This window comes from Silene latifolia, chromosome Y, assembly GCF_048544455.1.
Source record: "Silene latifolia isolate original U9 population chromosome Y, ASM4854445v1, whole genome shotgun sequence".
Taxonomy (NCBI): domain Eukaryota; kingdom Viridiplantae; phylum Streptophyta; class Magnoliopsida; order Caryophyllales; family Caryophyllaceae; genus Silene; species Silene latifolia.
The window spans coordinates 173,507,002-173,529,548 of NC_133538.1; the positions used below are offsets into that span (position 1 = coordinate 173,507,002).

Genomic DNA, 22,547 nt, shown 5'->3' on the forward strand with positions numbered 1-22,547 from the left:
TCCTATTTTGAGCATAAAGACGCCCTAAAGTCAATTCGAGTAAGCTAATTGTCGAAACGCCGTATCCAGGTAGGCCTGAGGGTGTCGTATCTATTCTTTACTTCTTATTTTATCGTAATTTAGCTTTCGTTGTATGTAAATAATTTGTATAAAATTGTTCTAAAAAAAACGTTTTCTTTTACTTAAATTGTCAAATATATAATATTACAAATAAATAGTAGAGGCCGTCAGTTTGATGGGCGGTCCGGGTGCCTAACACCTTCCCTGACCGTACCTTTACCCCCGAATCCGCAATCTTTGGTTCAGACCGGAGTGACGGATCAGTCCCCATTCCAGGGATCAAAAGGGACTTTTCCGTTAAATTTGTTTTTTGTATGTTTTTTATAAAACCTACTGGCGACTCCACCTATTTACTATATTTTCAATAAGGAGATTTTTTCAGGGATCTCACAGTAGTAAGGGTCGATCCGCAGGGAGGTAGGGAGATATTAGTTGTTTTAATTCTAGTCTAAGGGAAACAGTTTGAGGGGGGTTTTGATATGAATTAAATCTAAATATAATAACATAAACTAAATAAGCAAATAAAAGTAATAAAGGATGTAAAAAATGATAAAAGAAATGCTAAGACGGTCGGTTCACTATAGCTGCGATGGCACACAATCCTAGGTAAGTCCGAAATACAGTCGTGTAGGATGGGTAAAACAAGTCCTCTCGGTCCAAGTTAACTAGTAGCTCCTTTCGGCCTATGCTACTAGTCCCTAGGTCTCACTAATGCTAGCTCTCGCCCCGATTAGTGATTCCTAAAGCCTAAATTACATTATCTCTCGATCTCAGCAATTTAGTCGTCTCAATTCATTAACTGATGCCCCTCCCTATCTCTCGATCTACGGGTAGGTCAAAACTAAGCATCTAACAAGTCTCCTCTCGGTCTCATTGCTAAATATTGCACTTAACGAATCAAACGGTGCTAATCAGAAACGAAGTCAGTCGATCAACCAGCTACCTCAGTCGATCGACAAACCGGCTCAGTCGATCGACTAGTTAAGCCAGTCGATCGACCAAGCTCTAATTCGGGGTCACCTATGCTAATGCCATCTACGCTATATATCCCCTACATCTAACAAGGGGTGTTTAGCTAGACATATTTACGCAAATAACAAGAACTAATTTAATAATAAGCATAATGGATTGCATAATTGAAATAATTGAATGAATAAATTCGCATAAAACTGTAACTAGGGCTTGGGATTCTAGCTAGCAAGAACTAATACTAACGAAATGAATAAAACAATACTGAAATTAGAATTACCGAAGCAAAGGAACAAGCGATGAATCGGAAAGTAAGGTACGAACTTTATGGAGAATTCTAAACCACGAATAGCTAATGTATTTTATTGTATGTAAACTAAAGATACGTATGATAGGAACTCGATCCCTCATGACCTCCTGCTCTTCTGAAACATAGGGTTATGTTATATAGAAAGTCTTACGTAGATTATTCCTAAAACCTAATTACTTTGGGCTTTCTCGCGTCTTCTAATTTCCGTCAGCTCGTGGGGTGGTCGATCGACCATGGACCTCAGTCGATCGACTGACCCTCGCTGAACAGTAGCTTCTGATCTTATTTAAGAATCGCGCTCTGGTCGATCGACCATGTAGGTCGATCGATCGATCGCTTCTCTTTCTGCAGATTGACTTGACAGACGTCTATAGACCACATAGGTCAGTCTATAGACCACTGTAGCTGGTAATCCGCTTCTAAAACTCTCGCAAATATATCTTTCAGGCCTTGAAGTGCGCATCAAGTTCATCTCTCGAGTCACTCCTTCATGTCAAATGCAATGCTAAGTACTTAGGGACGGATTCGGCTCTATTTCCGCTAGATTCTTCACATTTCTGCAATATTACACAAAAACACGAAAGTAGACGGAAATAGGGAAAATAGTAGCATAAACTACATATTTGAGCTCTGAAATGCGTGTGAAATAGGGTGTAAAACATCATATTTAGGACACGCATCAAACTTCCCCAAACCAAACCCTTGCTTGTCCCCAAGCAAGAACTAGACTCGATCCTAGGACCTAATGGAACGATTTCAATCTCAGAGCGAAATGCAACTATAAAGCCTAAACCAATTCAATGCTAAAACCAACAATCAATTAGCAATACGAATCATGCAAACGAGTTGTGTAGTCATTAAAAATAAAGCTGAACCGTCAACCTTGCAAGACCTTTAAAATTGGACTCTCACGGGTCACTCTTCTCTCATGAAGCAAAGGGTAAGCATATATATGTAAGAGAGGAAGAGAAATAGCCGCTCACCTAAACTACGACCCACATAAACATGCATGCAACTAATATGATAGACAATTCTAACTACCGCACATACATTCCAACCAAACAAGGTCCTGTCACAACCGAGGGCTTACAAAATTATGGTAAAGTGAGGCAATGGGTGAGAAAAGGCAAAGCATTAATGGAAATGTGGAGGTATAGGCGGCCAAACTAGTATCTAAACAAAACCATATGACAACATCCATTTCCAACTCAATTATAGGATTAAGCACATGCGCCCTTCATTTGGCACAAAACTCACCTAACCGAACTGAAAATACTCCTCAATAAATGTAAATAAAGCATAGGAGTAAAACCGTCTACAAACAACATCTTTTCCTTTCACGGTTTCTTTCTTTCATCATTTTTCTCTTTTTTTTTCTTCTCGTTTTTTTCTCATTTTCCAATTCTTTTCTTTTCATCCTCCTTCTTTCTTTTCTACCATCTCCAAGTAACGCAATACAGACCAAACTTGGCATAATAAATTATATACCACAAAAGCATACATTATACTATCTTGACAAGGCAGGCTAAATTTGGATGTAGCTAAGGGTCAACAGGCAAATTTGGCTAATGTGGAGTTCAATGGGTAAAATGAAATAAAGGGGAAATTGTAAGCACCTCCCTGTATGTGACACCAACCACTAACACGAATGTATGCAGGCAAAAAGCAATTGAATTTCATAAATATGCAAATTTATGATACATGATATGCAAGGAGTAACTACTCACAATCCTACATGTAACCGGTCACAAATGACACCAGTTATATGAGCTCTAATCCTTAGAAATTATATGTCCGTTGCCAAAATTTCAGGTCAAGTCTATAATCCATCAAATATTTAACAAAAACTCATAGGTATGCATATGTGATTCTACTAATAACATGTTAATTGAGCACGGCTTAGGCATAAACAGCTACAAATGCAATGTCATCATTGAACTACTACTGTTCCGCCTCAATCTATATGCTAAAATAAACGTGCAATTTTTTGAATTTTTTGAAATTTTATTGATTTTCTGTATATATAAGAGAAATGAACAACAATGCAAACTGAAGTGCAATAAACGTGAAACAGAATTGCAATAAAACATGTGAATGCAATGCAAAACCCTTCCCCAAACCAAATCACACAATGTCCTCATTGTGCAAAATCATATAAAAGAAACAAAAAAGGAAATGGGAATTTGCGATAAATTAACTAAATAAGACATGAAAAGGAACTCGGAAACTCACAAGATTTTAAGCGCAAAAGGAAACCTCCCCAAACCAGAGTGAGCTAGGAGGTTTCAGTAGCCAGCAGTGCTACCATAGGTACCTGAAAAGAAACAAAAGTACCGCGCGTAATTCCGAGAAAGCAATTTACAAAACGCAAAATTATGTACAAAATAAGAAAAATAGAAGAAAACATAAATGAATCGGAGAATAGTGGAGAAAAGACTCCCTCAACTCCGCAAATCGACTAAACACATCAGGGGAATGGTCGTGAACAGGTACAACAGTGGAAGGCGGTCGATTGACCATAGTAGCCAGTCGATCGACCAGGGTTACAGAATGAAGCCCCCGAGTCGCGGCCCGCCGATCGACCACACAAGCCAGTCGATCGACTGAGATACCTGCTGTAAGTTTCTGATTTCTTCGAATTAGCTCAATAAATTGAGCTAATATGGTCTATGAACCTGCAAATACACATAATAACGCGCCCAAAATTGCGCTAAACCCAAAGTAACATTCTAAAGCCTTTAAATCCTAAGCAACTTATTAAAGCGAAGTCTCGCGCACACCAAAACAATAAATAGTCTAAAACGGAATAAAAGTGTCTAAAACTCATGAAATAAAAAGTTTTCATCCGCGAAAAATAGGGAAAATCTCCGACCATGGCTTCTGACTATATGAAGTGCCCTCCGTGGTGCTCAACCTCTTAGCACTCCAATCCACCACATCGTCCGACGGGTCAACATCAGAAGCATCTTCCCATACTTGGACATCCTCTTCAGTTTCAAGCTCCAAGTCTGAAATCGTAACTCGAACTAGCGCCCTCTTGGGCTCCTCATCTGGCTCCTCATCCGTGCCATAGCTAAGACATCCTATACCGCCTCTTTGAACGTTTGGCTCCTTCACAGCTGGAGCAATGAGCGGCTCTTCCTTCCCCAAACCATTTCCTACAATATCCAAAACAGAAGAATTGTCCTCCAATTTGCTCCCAATCTGGGGCGGAGGTGTCACAACAGGAATAGGTACAGGTACTAAAGTAGGCATATCAGAAAGCACAAAATAAGATTTCTTTTCAGAAATTACATTACAAGTAACTGGCCACATAGGGTCTTTCTTCCTAGGGGATTGGGCAAACATAATAGAGTGCTTCCGTACCTTAAAGGTCAAATTTCTTTCCCCTACATCAATTACTGCACCAGCAGTGTGCAGAAACGGTCTTCCTAAAATAATTGGGGTGTTGACATCTTCAGGAATGTCCAAAACAACGAAATCAACGGGAAAAAAAAACTTCCCAATTTGCACGGGCACGTTCTCTAAAACACCTATCGGCCTCATCTCAGACCGGTCAACCATTTGCACAGTCATGTCAGTAATAGCAAATCTAGTCAATCCCAATTTCGTAGCCAGACTCAAAGGTATAACACTGACACTAGCCCCTAAATCACATAATGCCTTCTCAATTGAGAAAGTACCAATATTACAGGGAACAGAGAAACTACCTGGGTCGATTTTACGATCGATGAGTGTGAGTTAAGTATGAACTAGACTCCTCAGTTAAATGCACAGACTCGACAACATTCAAAGACCTTTTCTTAGCTAGCAGTTGTTTTATAAACTTCATATATGCAGGTATTTGATTAACTAGCTCTAAGAAAGGTATTTGCATATTAAGACTACGCACTAAATCTTTGAATTTACCGAATGTTACCTCATCTTTGGTTGGCACTAGTCTTTCTGGATAAGGGGCTGTAACAAGCAACTTAGCCCTCTCCTCTAGGTCTCTCATACCAGCATCAGTGGACTTAGGCTGAAAATCCACTACTTTGTACTTGTTGTAGCTCGAACCTTCTTCAGACCGTCTCAGGAATGAACCATTAACCGTCGTAGGGTCATACTTTGGAATCGAAACGGACCCATTAACATCTGGATCTTGCCTCGATAATTTCGGAGCCGTCGTACCCCGAAAAAAGAAATCCCTCAAGTTATATGGTATTGGAGGACGAAACGGTTTAACATCAGCAGCATCATCAGTCGATCGACCAGTGGGGTCGGTCGATCAACTGATCTCCTCTTTTCCAGAATGAGCAGAAAGATCAGAAAGTGCCGCTGAGGAATAAGGAAAGGTCGGTCGACTGGGTGTGGCGGTCGATCGACTGTGATCGCTGCTGTTCGTCTTTTTCTCGCTCTTTTTCTTCTTTCCTTTTACAGCAGCTTTTCCACCTTTTCCAACCATAACTCCCTCGGGTTCATCCCCTACAGTAACGGGTCCATCAAGGGTAGACCCGCTTCTTAATGTGATTGCATTCAGGGTCTCTTTTTGGTCCGGCTGCGACGGTAACTGCCCCGGAGTTCTAGTAGCAAATTTACCTGCTAACTGGGCAATCTGAGTTTCCAACATCTTTGTACTAGCCTCTCTAGCCTGAGACTCCTTCTGAAGCATTCCCGTCAAGCTGTGAAACATGTTTTTGAGCTCAGAAGCCTCAGAACTTTGAGACTGCTGCTGTTGAGGTACATATGGTGGTTTCTGGTACGGATGCTGCTGCTTATGAGGGGGCACATAGTTCTGCTGCTGCTGAGGTGGAGTCGGATTTTGGACATTCTGGCTACTCCACCTCAAATTTGGATGCACATTAGACGGATCAAAGTAGGTGTTGGTCTGCCTATAATGTTGAAAAGCAGCGCAAACCTCATTGGGACTGATACAGAAATATGCAACGTGTCCTTCTCCTCCACACCTCTTGCATGAAAAAGGACCGTCTGAAACAGCGTTCACTTGGTACATACCTCCCTTTGAGGCTCCTCCTAACTCATACTTGTCAAATATTACCGTAAGAGCCTCTATGCAGCTACAGAAGGAGATTCAGCAACTCTCCTTTGATTTCCCCTGAAATTTCCATGCTCAGCTTTATGGGTAGCCATATCATCAATGATTTTCCACCCCTTAGTTTCTCCAACATTCTCCTGGAATCTACCATTAGCTGCAGCATCCGGGATAGCTCTCTGATCATCATAAAGCCCATTATAGAATTGATTTCACAGGCTCCATTGCTCAAACCCGTGGTGCGGAATAGTTCGCACCAGCCTCTTGAAACGGACCCAAGCTTCATGAAAATATTCATTAGGTCCTTGCTTAAAACTCGTAATCTGAGCTCTAATCGCATTGGTCTTCGATGCAGAGAAATATATTTTATAGAATGCCAGAGCCAGCTAGTTCCAATCAGTGATCCCATTAGCAACACGATCTAGATCTCGGTACCACTCCCTAGTAGCATCACGGAGTGAGAATATGAACATTGTCTCTTTCACCTGGTCCTGGGTCACACCTGCTGGTGGGGGTATGAAACAACAGTAGTCAATGAATGTCTCCATATGTTTAGCTGCATCTTCATTTGCAGCTCCCCCAAATTGGTTTCTCTCAACCAAGTTAATATAAGACGGTTTCGGTTCGAATTTTCTTTTCGTCCCGGCTGGCAATGCGAATCCCTTATAGAGATTCTCAACTTTCGTCTTGGAGTGACTGGCTATACTCGCTTCATCAGCCATCTCTAGAAAATATGGAGAAGTAACGGTATATGTGGAAGAAACTGGAGATGGTGGTGGATTTTCTTCAAATAACTCGTTCTCATAAAAACTAGACCGAGAACTAGGCTCTCCCTCGGACTGTGCTTCTTGAAATAGTCTTCTCTTAACTCGCAGGGTCCTCTCTAGCTCGAGATCAAGGGTAAGCAATTCGCCTTTTTGAGACCTGCGCATAAGAATAAACTACAACAAGCAGATGAGAAAAGTTTAAGGAACAAAAAGTTCCTTAAACTAGGAAAAGACTAAAATAAATAAACAACTAAAACTAGCGCTGCCTCCCCGGCACCGACGCCAAAATTTGATACCTGTCGATGTGAGTATCTAAAATAGTATTTATAATTTCTAAACTACAACTAGCAAGCGGTAGTAAGGGTCGACCCGCAGGGAGGTAGGGAGATAATAGTTGCTTTTAATTCTAGTCTAAGGAAAACAGTTTGAGGGGGTTTTTGATATGAATTAAATCTAAATCTAATAACATAAACTAAATAAGCAAATAAAAGTAATAAAGGATGTAAACAATGATAAAAGAAATGCTAAGACGGTCGGTTCACTATAGTCACATGGCACACAATCCTAGGTAAGTCCGAAATACAGTCGTGTAGGATGGGTAAAACAAGTCCTCTCGGTCCAAGTTAACTAGTAGCTCCTTTCGGCCTATGCTACTAGTCCCTAGGTTTCACTAATGCTAGCTCTCGCCCCGATTAGTGATTCCTAAAGCCTAAATTACATTATCTCTCGATCTCAGCAATTTAGTCGTCTCAATTCATTAACTGATGCCCCTCCCTATCTCTCGATCTACGGGTAGGTCAAAACTAAGCATCTAACAAGTATCCTCTCGGTCTCATTGCTAAATATTGCACTTAACGAATCAAACGGTGCTAATCAGACACGAAGTCGGTCGATCAACCAGCTATCCCAGTCGATCGACAAACCGGCTCAGTCGATCGACCAGTTAAGCCAGTCGATCGACCAGTTAAGCCAGTCGATCGACCAAGCCCTAATTCGGGGTCACCTATGCTAATGCCATCTACGCTATAGATCCCCTACATCTTAGCACGGGGTGTTTAGCTAGACATATTTACGCAAATAACAAGAACTAATTTAATAATAAGCATAATGGATTGCATAATTGAAATAACTGAATGAATAAATTCACATAAAATGGTAACTAGGGCTTGGGATTCTAGCTAGCAAGAACTAATACTAACGAAACGAATAAAACAATACTGAAATTAGAATTACCGAAGCGAAGGAACAAGCGATGAATCCGAAAGTAAGGTACGAACTTTATGGAGAATTCTAAACCACGAATAGCTAATGTATTTTATTGTATGTAAACTAAAGATACGTATGATAGGAACTCGATCCCTCATGACCTCCTGCTGTAACACCCCGTAAATTTGAAGACCTTTATTATATTTTAAGAGTAATATTTTAATCTATTTTAATTTAATATTAATTTATTTGAAATAAAATTTATTTGAGAAAATATAACTTTATTTTATTTTGAAGAAATGTAATCATTTTTGATAGTTTAGAAATGTTTAAAAGTGATTTAAACTATATTTAAACCTTTTCCTTTGTTAAAATAGATTTCGGATAAAAGTCGTAAAATTGGGATTTTCCCATTTCTTACGGTCGTTGGGTAAACGAGTTTGGATATTGGGCATATGAGTACTTAATCTTTTAGTAAAATCGTGTTTAAGAACTTTAATTTTCTCGGAAATCGCGTTCGACGAATATTTCTAATTTTCGTCGAAACGAACCAAAACGTAAACAAATGACCCATCTCCCCATGTCTTTGGCTGGCCACCTACCCTCCATTTGTCCCCTCTTCCAATTTTCATTTCCTCCATAACTCAATCTATCTCCTTCTTCTCTCAAACACAAAAAACCCACTAAAAATCCTCCTTACAATCCCTAAATTCACCATAAATCCTTCATATCTCCACCAATTTGCATAAAAATTATATATTTGGAATCCTCTTTTCATCCTTCATCTACTAGTAAGCTTTATTTTCATTTCCCCCAATTTTTGTTTAAGACACTTTTTTTTAGGGTTTCGAATTTAAGCTTAATAATTGTGTTTTTGTTGTTCTTATATGTGAAGAATTTGAAGATGAGTTAGGTGACTCATATGTTGTTGAAGATGAAGAGTAATTTTGGGTTTTAGAAGCTTTCTCAAGTTATTACTTGTCTCTTTGCTAGCTTAAGGTAACTATTCCAAGTTACTCGACGAATTAATGTCACATTAATAGTTGTATTTGTTGTTTGTTGTTGTTTGTTGTTGTTTGAGACGATCTTGTTGATAAATGAATGAATGGAGTAAGATGAGTATGCTTATGTTTAATTTATGTTACCCATTTGTATATTATTGTTTGGAACAAATTTGGATGAGGAATTATGTGTTGTGACAAGTCCGTGTTTTGGCCGAACGCGTCGACACTGCATCGAGACGGTTTCCAATGTTTCCAAAAATATGACAGATTGAACGGCGTCGAAAAAATTAGGTGGTTTAGCCACTTGAATCACTCAATTCGGAGTCCGTATGAGTAAATGGCGTCGTTTTATCGATAAAATTTATAGAAAAGTTTACCCTTGTGTGAGACGGTTATTTATGCTATTTTATTATGCGAGAATTTTGTGGAATTAGTTATTTTGTAAGTTGGAATATATTTTCTTACGTTGATAGTCTTTCACATGATAGAAATTGGAATAGTGCATGAAAATGATATTGTAATGAATTTTGTGATTTGGGCCAAAGTAGGCCAAGACTCGAGCCGGGGCCGTTGACCGAACGAGTTTGGTCAAACTAGGTTTAAACCAACGCCTCGATTTGACCGATGACCCGTCGCGGGACTCGGGTCGAGGGTTTGTCTTTGAGGTGATATTGGTTGTCATTGGATGTTTTATGTTGATTCCTTGATATTTGTAATTATCATTCCACATGTTAGTTGTTGGATGCTTTGGATACCTTATGCTTGAGTCTTGTTGCCTCTTTGCCATTTTAGCTTGTTCTCATGGATTATGGTACTAGTGGTTAGTTGGAATTTGGATTATTATTGATATTGGAGATATTGTTGGATTGTCAGCTAAATATGCTCTTGCGAAGCCTTTCATATGCTAGGGTGTGTATGATCATTTGTGTGTGCAAGTTTGGACTCTTTGCCCCTTTTTTTTGGTTAATTGGGTGTCCTACTTGTCTTGTGTGGTGTGGGCTAAAGTATTCAAGCTGGGACTAGGTCCTAGGTGAGTATTTCGGCCTTCATCATAGATAGGCCATTATAGTCTTTGACGAGTGTATGTTTGCGGCTTAATAGCCTTTGTGTCTTAGCTTGGTGGGTTTATATCCAAGTTAGGGCACGACCTCCTGACGTACTCGTAGAAGTATGTGGTCAGCTTAAGTACTAGCCAACCCTTTGGTGGACTCCTTAGGGGTACTCATGTGTGTGATCATGGGTCTTGGATGCGGTATTTTCCGCATGTCGCTAGGTCTGCGCAGGTTTAGGACTAGGGTGTTTACCTTACCTCGTGGTATAGACTCGAGTTACAGAGTGACTATTGACTGTCCTAAGAACTTATGTCTGTCTCTAGATATATTGTCCTTTCTTGTTTGATGATTCTATGAATCATAGAAGGTGAGATGCAAGCCGGCTATGGTTGATAGAGTTTGGATTCCTGGATGTAATGTGATTCACATGATAATGTAGTATGAGTCGGTCTAGTATTCACATGCTAGGACTATGTGTTGTCGTATTGTTGTTCACATGATAAGCATGATTGTCTAGCATCTATATGATAAGGCTATGTGTTATTCATATTCATATTCTTATGTTTACATATTATATTAATTATGACATTTCGTGGCTGGGAGAACTCGGAGTTACTCCCCACTGACTGTGGCTTTCGTATTTGTATAAAATGCGATTGACAGGTAGGTGATGCATAAATGGGGTACATGGACGAGCTAGCGAGCAAAGTAACCTTGGGACCTAGATTAGCTTTATTTTATTGTGACCCTTGAACACTTTTTATGTCATATACTTTTTAGGGATATATGTCTCCCTTTTTTATACTTGGGTTGTATAACTTTATTTCGCGACTTTAGCGATGTTTTATTTATGAGGTTTATTTTGGACCTTGCATGTTTGACACCTTCCCATTTGGATATTTTTATAACAGGTTCAGGTTTTAAAAATTACAGGTGTTTACCCAAATGAACCTATTACAAACATATCCATGCAGTTTTTATCTAGAATTATGTGTTTACTTTTCCGCAATAAATGAGGGTGTCACAGTTGGTATCAGAGCAACCCTGCGACCGTGTGGTGATCGGAGGCAGTTGTTATACGCTCCTGGAGGCAGTTGTTATACGCTCCATTGTGATCACACACCTAGCGGGGGAGGATTCTGGGTTAGCGGTTATGCTCCCAGGCGCAACGAGGATGTTGCGTTCTTCAAGTGGGGGTGACTGTAACACCCCACGGTAATTGAAGAGGTCCAGTGATAGGCTTAAATGACTAGTGCTTAAAGGGATTGGAAGTACTACTCATATCAACAAAGTGCACTTTCTTTTATGGTCATCTATGCGAAAGAACTCCAAAGTTAAGCGTGCTTGACTGGGAGTAGTCTTAGGATGGGTGACCTCCTGGGAAGGTTTCTGGGATGCGCATGAGTGAGGACAAAATGCGCTATAAAGGACACGTGTTGATCTGTGGGCCATGCACACAGCCTGGTGAGCTATCATAAGTAACCGCCCCGGACCCGGTTTAGGTCGGGGTGTTACAGTTGGTATCAGAGCATATTTGCTCCCGACGCACGTTTGTGCACCCCAATATAAATAACTTGACCTTCAAATAATAAACTCGAGAGATGGGTAGGATGGGTAGACTTAGGACCTTATGTTGTAGTCTCTTTGTGATTGCTATTTATTAGGTGCTAATTAGTGTTCTCTTTTGCAAGATGGCTCCTACAAGAAACGTTGATAATGCAATCTTACAAGCTCTTACTCAGATTCTCCAGAACCAGCAAGACATACAACAAAACCAACAAAACCAACCTCCTCCTCCTCCTCCTCCTCCTCCTCAGTTTCCAGAAGGTGAAAGACCTGGTTCTTACACTTGGGTGGCAAGTCAATTGACTCGAAACAAGACTCAAACTTATGGTGGTGAAGTAGACCCGGTAGCACTCACCGAATGGTTTCGTGAATTGGAGAAAAGCTTTGCCTTGTATGATGTTCGTGAAGAAGACAAAGTGAAATTGGCTTCTCATTTCCTTGTGAAAGAAGCTGATAGATGGTGGTCCATGACTAGCCCTACTTCCACTCTTGAGCCTGGCTTTGGTTGGGATCGCTTGAAGGATCTAGTTGAGGCTAGGTTCTATCCAAAAGAGCTGAAACAACAAAGGCTTAAAGAGTTTATGAATTTGAAGCAAGGAAGTCTTTCTGTCCAAGCCTTTACCGACAAGTTCAATGAACTTGCTCATTATGCTTCTAGACTTGTCAAAAATGAAGAAGAAAAGACTTTCTTTTACCTTGACAAGCTTACTCCAAAGCTTAAGAGCTTGATCCGTAGGGATTCTACTTCCTTTGTCTCAATCTATGATGATACATTATGGGCCGAGAGCTCTATTCGGGCTATTGATGAAGAGGCTCATGCTTCTCGTACTTCCCTTGGCAAGAGGCCACTCTACTCCACTTCTAGGCCTTATGTTGCTCCTTCTAGACCCTTTATGCCTACTTCTTCCCCCTTCTTATCCTAATAAGAAGAGGTTTGTTCCGAGTGGACAAGCAAATCAAGGTGCTCGTGTTCTATCTCCTAGCAACGACAAAAATCCTAAGGATCGTATGTGCTATCATTGTAAGAAGCCTTTGCATCCCGGAATTCGTTGCTTTGATAAGCAAATTGTGTGTTTCTTTTGCAACAAGCCTGGACACAAGGCTAATGAGTGTCCTGAGAAGAAGACTACTACTACTCCTGCTATTCCTAAGAGGCCGAGAGGTCGCATCTTTGTGATGAGCCGTGCTGAGGCTGAGGCACACCCAGACATAGTCACTGGTACGTTCTTAATATTTGATGTCCCTTGTTTGGTTTTATTGGATACCGGTGCTTCTTTGTCATTTATATCGATGAAATTCTCCGACAAGTTACCTCTTGAACCTTCACTTGGAGATAGTACATCAATATCTTTACCCTCCGGCGACATCTTCTCTTGTTCTTATTTTTATTCGGATGTTCCTATATCGATAACGGAATCTATTTTCCCGGCTAATCTCCTTCGATTTCCACTTGAGGAGTTTGATGTTATTTTGGGCATGGATTGGTTATCTACTTACCATGCTCGATTTGAATGTCGAGATCAAAAGATTGTTTTTAAAAGCCCTTTGGGTACTCGCGTATCTTATCAAGGAGTTAGAAAGCAAACTGGTGTGAAGTTGATCTCGGCCATGAAAATGGTCAATGCGTTGAAGAAGGGTCATCAAGCATTTCTATGTGTAGTGACTACTTCTAATTCTCCTTCTCTTCCTCCCTTGAAGGATGTTCCCATTGTTTGTGAATTTCCGGATGTATTTCCCGATGAATTACCCGGGATTCCTCCTGAAAGAGATGTTGAATTTTCTATTGACCTAGTTCCCGGAACCGGTCCTATTTCTAAAGCTCCTTATCGTATGGCACCTTCCGAATTGAAGGAGTTGATAGTTCAACTTGATGACTTGATTAAGAAAGGCTTTATTAGGCCTAGTGCTTCTCCTTGGGGTTCCCCCGTCCTCTTTGTAAAGAAAAAGGATGGATCTATGCGACTTTGCATTAATTATCGTGAACTCAATCGTGTTACAATCAAGAACAAGTATCCGCTTCCACGAATTGATGATCTCTTTGACCAATTGCGTGGTGCTTCTACTTTTTCCAAGATTGACCTCCGATCGGGTTATCATCAAATTCCGGTTCGTGAGTCCGATATTCCTAAGACTGCTTTCAGCACAAGATATGGTCATTTCGAATTTAAAGTGACGCCCTTCGGATTGACTAATGCTCCTGCTATCTTCATGGATCAAATGAATCGTACCTTTAGTGAGTACCTCGATAAGTGTGTGGTGGTGTTCATTGATGATATCTTGATTTTCTCAAAGAATGATGAAGAACATGCCCTACACCTCCGTATCATCTTAGACATTCTACGTCGTCAAAAGTGGTATGCTAAGTTCTCGAAATGTGAATTTTGGCTGCATCAAGTCACTTTTCTTGGACATGTCATATCCAAAGATGGTGTTATAGTAGATCCTTCTAAGATTGAGGCCGTTGTTGATTGGAAGAGTCCGAAAAATGTGACTGAGATTCGAAGCTTTCTCGGTTTGGCGGGTTATTACCGTCGATTCGTGAAAGATTTCTCTAAGTTATCTAGACCGATGACTCAATTGTTGAAGAAGGAGACTAAGTATGTGTGGACCGATGAGTGTGAGAATGCCTTCTTAGAGTTGAAGACTAGGTTGACTACCGCTCCGGTGTTAACCTTACCCGAGGATGGTGTGGACTACGATGTTTATTGTGATGCTTCAAAGCATGGCCTAGGTTGTGTCTTGATGCAAAACCGAAGGGTTATTGCTTATGCTTCTCGACAGCTGAGAGTTCACGAGGTGAACTATCCGACTCATGATCTTGAATTAGCCGCCGTGGTACATGCCTTGAATACATGGAGGCATTACCTTATTGGAGTTCATTACCGCATTTATACCGAGCATAAGAGTTTGAGGTGTATCTTTACCCAGAAAGAATTGAATATGAGGCAAAGAAGATGGCTAGAGTTGGTGAATGATTATGATGCCGAGTTGATTTATCATGAAGGGAAAGCAAATGTGGTGGCCGATGCTTTGAGTAGGAAGACTAGTCACTCTTTGAGCACTATCCGTGTGTTACCTGATGAACTTACCACGGAATTTCAAAAGTTAGGGATAAGCCTTCTTGGGAAGGGCTTTGACTATATTAGTGCCTTGAGTTCAGAACCCGATTTTTACCGTGAGATCCGTACTTGCCTACCTGAGGATGCTACTTTCAAGTCCATTCAAGCAAAAATCCAACTTGGGCAATCTAAGGATTGTGTGGTGGATAGTGATGGATACCTTCGTACCAAGGTAGGATGTATGTTCCGAGAGTAGCCGAGTTGAGGAAGAAGATTCTTGATGAAGCTCACCTTTCTCCTTACTCTATTAATCCGGGTGGTGACAAGATGTATAAAGACTTGAGATTACAGTTTTGGTGGCCTAGGATGAAGATTGATGTCCTAGAGTATGTTAGCAAGTGTCTTACCTGTCAGAAAGTGAAGATTGAGCATCGAAACCCGGGGGTTTGCTACAACCTTTGGATGTTCCCCTTTGGAAATGGGAGTCCATCTCCATGGACTTTGTGATGGCTTTACCTAAGACTGCTAGCGGAAAAGATGCGGTTTGGATGGTTGTAGATCGATTGACCAAGTGTGCTAGATTTATACCTATCAAGGAGACATGGAACTTAGTTGTCCTAGCTGAGGCCTATGTGAGGGAGATAGTACGCTACCATGGAGTGCCTAAGGATGTAGTTTCGATCGTGACCCTAGATTCTCGTTCCCGTTTCGGACCGCTTTGCAAAAAGCCATGGGTAGTAAGCTACCGATGAGTACCGCTTTTCATGCCGCTACGGATGGGCGCGACCGAGAGGACTATCCAGACTTTAGAGGACCTCCTCCGTGCTTGTGCTTTAGACTTCCACACTTCTTGGGAGAAATGTTTACCTCTTGTCGAATTCTCCTACAACAATAGCTATCATTCCTCTATCAAGATGACACCTTATGAGGCTTTGTATGGTAGGAAGTGCCGTAGTCCTGTTTGTTGGGATCAAGTCCAAGATGCTCATGTGTTGGGACCCGATTTGGTGACTGAGACCATCAATCAGGTTTAGATCATTCGAGAGCGTATGAAAACCGCTCAAGACCGACAGAAATCTTATGCCGATGTCCGTCGTCGACCACTTGCCTTTGAGGTTGATGATCGAGTGTTCCTTAAGGTATCACTTATGAAAGGGGTGAAACGGTTTGGTATGAAAGGAAAGCTAAGTCCCAAATACATTGGACCTTTCCGTGTGCTTGAGAAGATTGGCCCCGTTGCTTACCCTTTGGAGTTGCCCCCGAATTTGAGCAAGGTTCATGATGTCTTAAATGTATCTCAGTTGATGAAGTACATTAGTGACCCGAGCCATGTCATTCAAGAAGAAATCCCAGATTTGGAGCCTAACTTGACTTTGGAAGAAAGGCCAATCCGAATCCTCGAAAGAGCAAACAAGCAACTTAGAAACAAAGTTGTGCCCATAGTTCGTATCCTTTGGCGTTGTGGAAATGTCGAAGAATAAACTTGGGAGCCTGAATCTTCTATGTTAGCTAAATATCCCGAACTCTTCTCGTGAGGTACTTTCCGTTTCTTTATCTAATTCTTGTGAGTTTAGCTATCCTTTCGAGTGTTCCCTCTCCTTCTCTTAAATACTCTCCGCGTTAGTAGTCCTTGCTTAGTTGTTTAAAAGTCGTAGTTAGAGTTTGGTCATAGCTAGTGGAGTTATTATCCTTATTATAGAGTTTCGAACTAAAGATTTTTGGAAATGTTTTAATGTTTTCCACTGGTTTTAACGTCAATGAGTGGTAAAGCTCGTTATTGGAGACGTCCGATAATTGGTTTTCTCATTTGTTGGTGTAAAAATATATATTTTTATGTCTTTGATTTGGAATGTTGATGTTCTTGAACTAGTAGACGAGAATATTCCGTTCCATTGAAAAGACACTTATATTTCATACATTCATATTCTGAAGATTTTGTTTACTTGATTTTAAAGAGATAGACCTACATATATACAATGTTCCTTCTTCTAAGTTTCGGGGACGAAACTTCTTAAAAGGAGGGATGATTGTAACACCCCGTCAATTTGAAGACCTTTATTATATTTTAAGAGTAATATTTTAATCTATTTTAATTTAATATTAATTTATTTGAAATAAAATTTATTTCATAATATATAACTTTATTTTATTTTGAAGAAATGTAATCATTTTTGATAGTTTAAAAATGTTTAAAAGTGATTTAAACTATATTTAAACCTTTTCCTTTGTTAAAATAGATTTCGGATAAAAGTCGTAAAATTGGGATTTTCCCATTTCTTACGGTCGTTGGGTAAACGAGTTTGGATATTGGGCATATGAGTACTTAATCTTTTAGTAAAATCGTGTTTAAGAACTTTACTTTTCTCGGAAATCGCGTTCGACGAATATTTCTAATTTTCGTCGAAACGAACCAAAACGTAAACAAATAACCTATCTCCCCATGTCTTTGGCTGGCCACCTACCCTCCATTTGTCCCCTCTTCCAATTTTCATTTCCTCCATAACTCAATCTATCTCCTTCTTCTCTCAAACACCAAAAACCCACTAAAAATCCTCCTTACAATCCCTAAATCCACTATAAATCCTTCATTTCTCCACCAATTTGCATAAAAATTATATATTTGGAATCCTCTTTTCATCCTTCATCTACTAGTAAGCTTTATTTTCATTTCTCCCAATTTTTGTTTAAGACACTTTTTTTTAGGGTTTCGAATTTAAGCTTAATAATTGTGTTTTTGTTGTTCTTATAGGTGAAGAATTTGAAGATGAGTTAGGCGACTCATATGTTGTTGAAGATGAAGAGTAATTTTGGGTTTTAGAAGCTTTCTCAAGTTATTACTTGTCTCTTTGCTAGCTTAAGGTAACTATTCCGAGTTACTCGACGAATTAATGTCACATTAGTAGTTGTATTTGTTGTTTGTTGTTGTTTGTTGTTGTTTGAGATGATCTTGTTGATAAATGAATGAATGGAGTAAGATGAGTATGCTTATGTTTAATTTATGTTACCCATTTGTATATTATTGTTTGGAACAAATTTGGATGAGGAATTATGTGTTGTGACAAGTCCGTGTTTTGGCTGGAACGCGTCAGTACCAGACCGAGACGGTTTCCAATGTTTCCAAAAATATGACAGATTGAATGGCGTCGAAAAATTAGGTGGTTTAGCCACTTGAATCACTCAATTCGGAGTCCGTATGAGTAAATGGCGTCGTTTTATCGATAAAATTTATAGAAAAGTTTACCCTTGTGTGAGACGGTTATTTATGCTATTTTATTATGCGAGAATTTTGTGGAATTAGTTATTTTGTAAGTTGGAATATATTTTCTTACGTTGATAGTCTTTCACATGATAGAAATTGGAATAGTGCATGAAAATGATATTGTAATGAATTTTGTGATTTGGGCCAAAGTAGGCCAAGACTCTGAGCTGGGCCAGATTGACCGAACGAGTTTGGTCAAACTAGGTTTAAACCGGTCAGCCTCGATTTGACCGATGACCCGTCGCGGGACTCGGGTCGAGGGTTTGTCTTTGAGGTGATATTGGTTGTCATTGGATGTTTTATGTTGATTCCTTGATATTTGTAATTATCATTCCACATGTAAGTTGTTGGATGCTTTGGATGCCTTATGCTTGAGTCTTGTTGCCTCTTTGCCATTTTAGCTTGTTCTCATGGATTATGGTACTAGTGGTTAGTTGGAATTTGGATTATTATTGATATTGGAGATATTGTTGGATTGTCAGCTAAATATGCTCTTGCGAAGCCTTTCATATGCTAGGGTGTGTATGATCATTTGTGTGTGCAAGTTTGGACTCTTTGCCCCTTTTTTTTTGGTTAATTGGGTGTCCTACTTGTCTTGTGTGGTGTGGGCTAAAGTATTCAAGCTGGGACTAGGTCCTAGGTGAGTATTTCGGCCTTCATCATAGATAGGCCATTATAGTCTTTGACGAGTGTATGTTTGCGGCTTAATAGCCTTTGTGTCTTAGCTTGGTGGGTTTATATCCAAGTTAGGGCACGACCTCCTGACGTACTCGTAGAAGTATGTGGTCAGCTTAAGTACTAGCCAACCCTTTGGTGGACTCCTTAGGGGTACTCATGTGTGTGATCATGGGTCTTGGATGCGGTATTTTCCGCATGTCGCTAGGTCTGCGCAGGTTTAGGACTAGGGTGTTTACCTTACCTCGTGGTATAGACTCGAGTTACAGAGTGACTATTGACTGTCCTAAGAACTTATGCCTGTCTCTAGATATATTGTCCTTTCTTGTTTGATGATTCTATGAATCATAGAAGGTGAGATGCAAGCCGGCTATGGTTGATAGAGTTTGGATTCCTTGATGTTATGTGATTCACATGATAGTGTAGTATGAGTCGGTCTAGTATTCACATGCTAGGACTATGTGTTGTCGTATTGTTGTTCACATGATAAGCATGATTGTCTAGCATCTATATGCTAAGGCTATGTGTTATTCATATTCATATTCTTATGTTTACATGTTATATTAATTATGACATTTCGTGGCTGGGAGAACTCGGAGTTACTCCCCACTGACTGTGGCTTTCGTATTTGTATAAAATGCGATTGACAGGTAGGTGATGCATAAATGGGGTACATGGACGAGCTAGCGAGCAAAGTAACCTTGGGACATAGATTGGCTTTATTTTATTGTGACCCTTGAACACTTTTTATGTCATATACTTTTTAGGGACATATGTCTCCCTTTTTTATACTTGGGTTATATAACTTTATTTCGCGACTTTAGCGATGTTTTATTTATGAGGTTTATTTTGGACCTTGCATGTTTGACACCTTCCCATTTGGATATTTTTATAACAGGTTCAGGTTTTAAAAATTACAGGTGTTTACCCAAATGAACCTATTACAAACATATCCATGCAGTTTTTATCTAGAATTATGTGTTTACTTTTCCGCAATAAATGAGGGTGTCACACCTGCTCTTCTGAAACATAGGGTTACGTTATATAGAAAGTCTTACGTAACTTATTCCTAAAACCTAATTACTTTGGCCTTTCTCGCGTCTTCTAATTTCCGTCAGCTCGTGGGGTGGTCGATCGACCATGGACCTCAGTCGATCGACTGACCCTCGCTAAACAGTAGCTTCTGATCTTATTTAAGAATCGCGCTCTGGTCGATTGACCATGTAGGTCAGTCGATCGACTGCTTCTTTTTCCTGCAGATTGTTCAAGACTCGACGCCTATAGACCACATAGGTCGATCTAGACCATCGTAGAATCCGTAATCCGCTTCTAAAACTCTCGCAAATATATCTTTCAGGCCTTGAAATGCGCATCATGTTCATCTCTCGAGTCACTACTTCATGTCAAATGCAATGCTAAGTACTTAGGGACGGATTCGGCTCGATTTCCGCTGGATTCTTCACATTTCTGCAATATTACACAAAAACACGAAAGTAGATGGAAATAGGGAAAATAGTAGCATAAACTACATATTTGAGCTCTGAAATGCGTGTGAAATAGGGTGTAAAACATCATATTTAGGACACGCATCACTGGGGTTTGGATTATGCCCTCTGATTCTAGTTGCGTTTTATTCCGTCTAAATTCTACTTCCATTTCTTAAGAAGAAATGGAGAACACCCATCCCCAAGACGAATAGGTTACAAAAAAATGTTGTAGCTTTTGGAATTTGTGATGATTGTGATACTATATTGAATGCTTGCTTGCTTATTTTATTTTTATTTTCCGATTGATGAACCATTTCATGCATCTGTTGCAGATTCTTTGTATATGAACACGATACGGTCTTTTATGCATTTCTCACTTATTTTGTATTTTCTTCCTTAAACCCAGTGTATGTTTTGGAGTATTAGTCTCTGCCTTGTTAATTTTGAAATCTCGCTTTCTGTTATTTGTCATTATTTGAGTTCATCTATGTGAGAGGTTGACTGTAGTGATTGATCAATGTCATTAGGAGACTCGCTTTTTATGTGCATATATATATATATATATATATATATATATATATATATATATATATATATATATATATATATATTACAATAACCAACAAATCCTTAAGAGATACATCCAGTCATGACGTTTTCTTAGGTTTTGGGCTTAGGGTGTTTATTTAGTTGAGATTTGTTATGTTAATTAGTTGGATTTGTGTAGTTAAAGTGATTGGGCTTATTGTATGCCATTTATTGGATTTCATATAGTTCTTTTGTTGGGCTTTATATGAGTAAATGGTTGGACTGAACACAACTAATTTATCGGGTTTTACATGATTAAATCATTGGGCTTGTTGTAGGTCACTTGTTGGAGTTCACATGCTCCATTTGTTGGGTTATCATGTCTAATGTATTGGTCTTGTCACATAATTTGATTGTTGGGCAAAGCTAATGTTTTGTAGTGGGCTCATGAATGAGTCACATGTGCGTGTTTTCGTTTTATTTCGTAAATTTCACATAACGTGAATTATTCATTACTGCTTGTTATATTTTATTTTAACCGGCGTGTTTATTTATGAAATGAGATATTTGTTAGTGTAATGCAAGTATGAAAGACTTATCATAAATATTACTTCTAAAGAGTCGTATTCTTGTGGAAATGCCATAATACCATCTTATGTGCTTGATATACATTTTCGACTTGCTTGTGCTGTTCTGGCAAGTACGGGTTTGACCTACTTGTGCTGTTCTGGCAAGTACGGCTTTTGGCCACTTGTGCTGTTCTGGCAAGTGCGGTGTTTGGCCACTTGTGTTGTTCTGGAAAGTGCGGTGTTTGGTCAGTTGTGCTGTTCTAGCAAGTGCGGTGTTTGGTCACTTGTGCTGTTCTGGCAAGTGCGGTGTTTGGTCACTTGTGCTGTTCTGGAAAGTGCGGTGTTTGCTCACTTGTGCTGTTCTGGCAAGTGCGATTTTTGGTCACTTGTGATGTTCTGGCAAGTGCGGTGTTTGGTCATTTGTGCTGTTTGGGCAATTGTGGTTTTTGGTCACTTGTGCTGTTCCGGCAAGTGAGTTTTATAGTTGTCGCCCTACAGGGGAATTATATTATTATGAGTAGTAAAGGTCTTGCTTGGTTATAGATATTGGTATTTGTCCTTCAAGGCAAGAGTTATGCCTTGTGTTGTTTGCCTTGGTCCTATCGGATACTAGGGGTGAGCTATAAGCCCTCTAGTAGCGATATTATCGTCGGGATTGATGTTCCCATCTGTTCTTATGGTGAGATGCAAGCCATAAGTATGAATGTGACATTAGTAGCCACGTCCCGTGCAATGTTTGCTAGGTGGTTTTCCAAGTAATGGCTACAGATTCTATTCTTGTAATTTGCATTGATTTATCCCTTACTTAACTGCTTCACATGATTCTGATTCTAATCTCATATTTATGTTGTATTTTCTTGAAATGTGTGCTTTTGTATAAATGATCGTATTCTTGTCTTTCATATTATTTAATTGTCTCACGTGAATAGTGGAATCTTTATTATGCTAATGTTTGTCTATCTTGTTCCATCTCATTTAATTGCCATGTTTAGAAATAAACTTGA

The 22,547-nt window shown here is 39.6% G+C and overlaps 1 protein-coding gene across 1 annotated transcript in view; it reads left to right on the forward strand.

Annotated features, from left to right (window-relative positions):
- Positions 1-12,091: 12,091 nt before the first annotated feature.
- The window catches only part of LOC141629452 (uncharacterized), a 13,223-nt gene continuing 2,767 nt past the window's right edge, over positions 12,092-22,547 (forward strand). The window contains exons 1-3 of the mRNA XM_074442453.1: positions 12,092-12,504; positions 12,950-13,450; positions 13,508-13,794. Of these exons, the coding sequence (XP_074298554.1) occupies positions 12,092-12,504; positions 12,950-13,450; positions 13,508-13,794 (1,201 nt within the window). The remainder of the gene's footprint in view (positions 12,505-12,949; positions 13,451-13,507; positions 13,795-22,547) is intronic.